The sequence below is a fragment of the Leishmania donovani genome, chromosome 6 (assembly GCF_000227135.1).
Source record: "Leishmania donovani BPK282A1 complete genome, chromosome 6".
Taxonomy (NCBI): Eukaryota; Euglenozoa; class Kinetoplastea; order Trypanosomatida; family Trypanosomatidae; genus Leishmania; species Leishmania donovani.
The window spans coordinates 388937-391611 of record NC_018233.1 but is presented as its reverse complement, the minus strand read 5'-3'; the positions used below and the strand labels follow the sequence as shown (position 1 = coordinate 391611).

The following is a 2675-nucleotide window of genomic DNA, read 5'->3' as shown; positions in this document are numbered from 1 at the left end:
GAGGCGGGACAGACGTCACGCCTCCACTGAGGCGAAGAAACGAGGACGCCATCAGTCAGTCCACCTGATCTCGTCGCCGTGGTGCGTCCACGGAAACGCGTGCAACCGCAAAACATTCAAAGAACGCGCAAGAGAACGACACCAAAACATGTCGGCCGCCGGGGCCCGGTGCGCACTCACGCGCTGGTTCAGCAGAAGGAGGGGGCAAGCGGGTGGGCGATACTTCGTCGGCATCAAGCAAGCAAGCAAGCGGGTAGGCGAGCACCAGAACGCGCACATCCACAAGAAACAAACAACGAAGGCGAAGCGGAGAAGCGAAGAGGCGCGAGCCGCGTGGGGGACGGCGAGCGAATTGTGCGGAAGGAAAGAAGTGCAAGAACACGAAAAGGGGGAAGGGGGAGGGGGGCACGCGCTAGCACAGACTGCACACACACACACACACACATGCATATATACATATATATATATATTCCTACGTGTGTGTGTATTCTTACATGGATGAGGTGAGGGGTGGCGCACACGCGCATGCATGCGGACGCATGAATGATGTCCGCAGCAGCCCCCTTCAAGAGGCTCACACACCGGCTATGTCAAGTAATGCTGATGGTGGATGCTAATGGCCTGCGCCGACTGTCAACGAAGTCGGAGAGAGTGTCAAGGCGGCTAGCATGTGAACGGAGAGGTGGTGGCGCGCCACCTGCGTGGGCGCTTCCACGAGTCTAGAAAGCCTAACGGGGTAGCGCGAGCGTGCCCTCCTCGACGCGCGCTACCGACTCGCACTCACTTCGAAGCCCGCCGAGTCCACCATGAAGCGAGACCAGAGACGCTTTTTTGGCGCCAGCGAGAGCACGCCGTGCGACCATAGAGAGAAAAACGAGGCCTCCCACACCTGAGCACACGTCCGTCCAAAACCATCGCACACGTGCACCCGAGCAACTCCAAGAGGCCAACGGGCGCGCGTGCATGTGCATGTGCATGTCTGTGTGTCTGTGTGTGTGTGTGTGTGTGGAGGGGTGGGGGGGCTGTAAAGGAAGGGGAAGGAACATCGACTCTTCTGGAGATCGTGAAGGGGGCGGCAAAAGCCCAGTAAAACAAAGGAGCGAAGCAAAACAACAATATCAGGCGTTCAGGCGCGCACACACACACGCACCTCTCTTTCGGTGGGTGCGCACGCGCTACGGCGACACAGCCAACGTCCAGTCAGTGTAGGCAGCACGCGCGGAGCTCGGCGCACATGCACAGACACACGCACACATATAAGAAAGCACGCGCCTGTGTCCTTGATCACGGTGCCCGTCTGCGCTACGGCGCACTGTTCGAAAGGCAGATACCCTGCCGTGCCTTGCGCTGCACTCAGCAGCGCATGCCCGTCACGTAACGGCCGATGATCGCGTGCTGGATCTGCGTCGTGCCCTCGTAGATCGAGAAGATCTTGCAGTCACGGTAGAGCTTCTCCACCGGGTAGCCCGTGTTATAGCCGTTGCCCCCGAAGATCTGCACCGCGTTCGTCGAGCACTTCTCGGCAAGGTTGGACGCCATCATCTTGGCGCACGAAGCGTAGTACGTGTTGCGGCGTCCCTGATCCGTTTCCCAGCCAGCGCGGTATGTCATGAGCCGGCACGCCTCCACGCCAGCCGCCATCTCTGCCAACATGAACGCTACGGCCTGATGCTGCGCGATCGGCTTGCCCATTGTCACGCGCTCGCGAGCGTACTTCGTCGCCTCGTCCGTGGCGCGGCGGGCCAGTCCGACAGCGCTGATAGCGACCGCGGAACGAGTAAAGTCAAACACCTTCATGGCCACCTGGAAGCCCTTGCCTGCCTCGCCCACGACGTTCTCCTCCGGCACCACCACGTTCTCGAACATGATGCCGCGCGTGTCGCTGCACCGCTGGCCAAGCATCACCTCCTTCTGCCCGAGCGTCACGCCAGGCGTGTCGGCGTCCACGATGAAGCCGGTGAAGCCGCCCTCGCTGCGCGCCAACACAAAGTACCAGTTCGCCACGCCGCCGTTCGTGATCCACATCTTGGAGCCGTTGATGACCCACTTGTCGCCCTCCTTCTTCGCAACCGTCTTCATGCCAGCCACGTCCGACCCACCCGTCGGCTCCGTCACGCAGTACGCAGCCAGCAGCGGCTCTTCGACCATGCGGCTGAGGTACTTAGCGTTCTGCGCGTCCGTGCCGGCGATGAGGAGTGGCGCTTCGGCAAGGCTGTTGCCCTCGAACGCAGTCGCCATGCCCGAGCACGCGTAGGCAAGCTCCTCCTGCACAACCAAGCCATCCATGACACTCGCGCCGAGGCCGCCGTACTTCGTCGGGATGTGCATGTTAGTCAAGCCAAGCTCCCACGCCTGCTTGTACACATCATGGGGGTACTTCATCGACCTGTCGTACTCCGCCGCGACGGGGATCATCTTTTCCTTGGCGAAGTTTCGCGCCGTCTCCTGGTACTGCAGCTGCTGTTCCGTGAGACCGAACGAAAACCCAGCCGCGGACTGCGCCGCGGGCATCGAGGCGCCGAAGAACGTGCCCAAGTCCGCCGACTTGGCATTGCGCAGCGGCGCCGTGCACCGCGTCATCATCCCTTTCAAAGTGGTGCGCATGTCGCGGATGGCAGAGGTGCGTGTGCGGCAAGTGGCGGGTGGGGGGAGGGAGGGGGAGGGAGGGGGAGGGA

The 2675-nt window shown here is 61.6% G+C and overlaps 1 protein-coding gene across 1 annotated transcript; it reads right to left on the bottom strand.

The window, feature by feature from the left end:
• Window positions 1-1353: 1353 nt before the first annotated feature.
• LDBPK_060910 (acyl-coenzyme a dehydrogenase, putative) lies at window positions 1354-2604 on the bottom strand (the record flags this gene model as incomplete). The annotated part of the gene is made up of 1 exon (XM_003858349.1): window positions 1354-2604. One exon carries the CDS (start codon window positions 2602-2604, stop codon window positions 1354-1356), a length of 1251 nt encoding a protein of 416 aa, XP_003858397.1.
• Window positions 2605-2675: the final 71 nt, after the last annotated feature.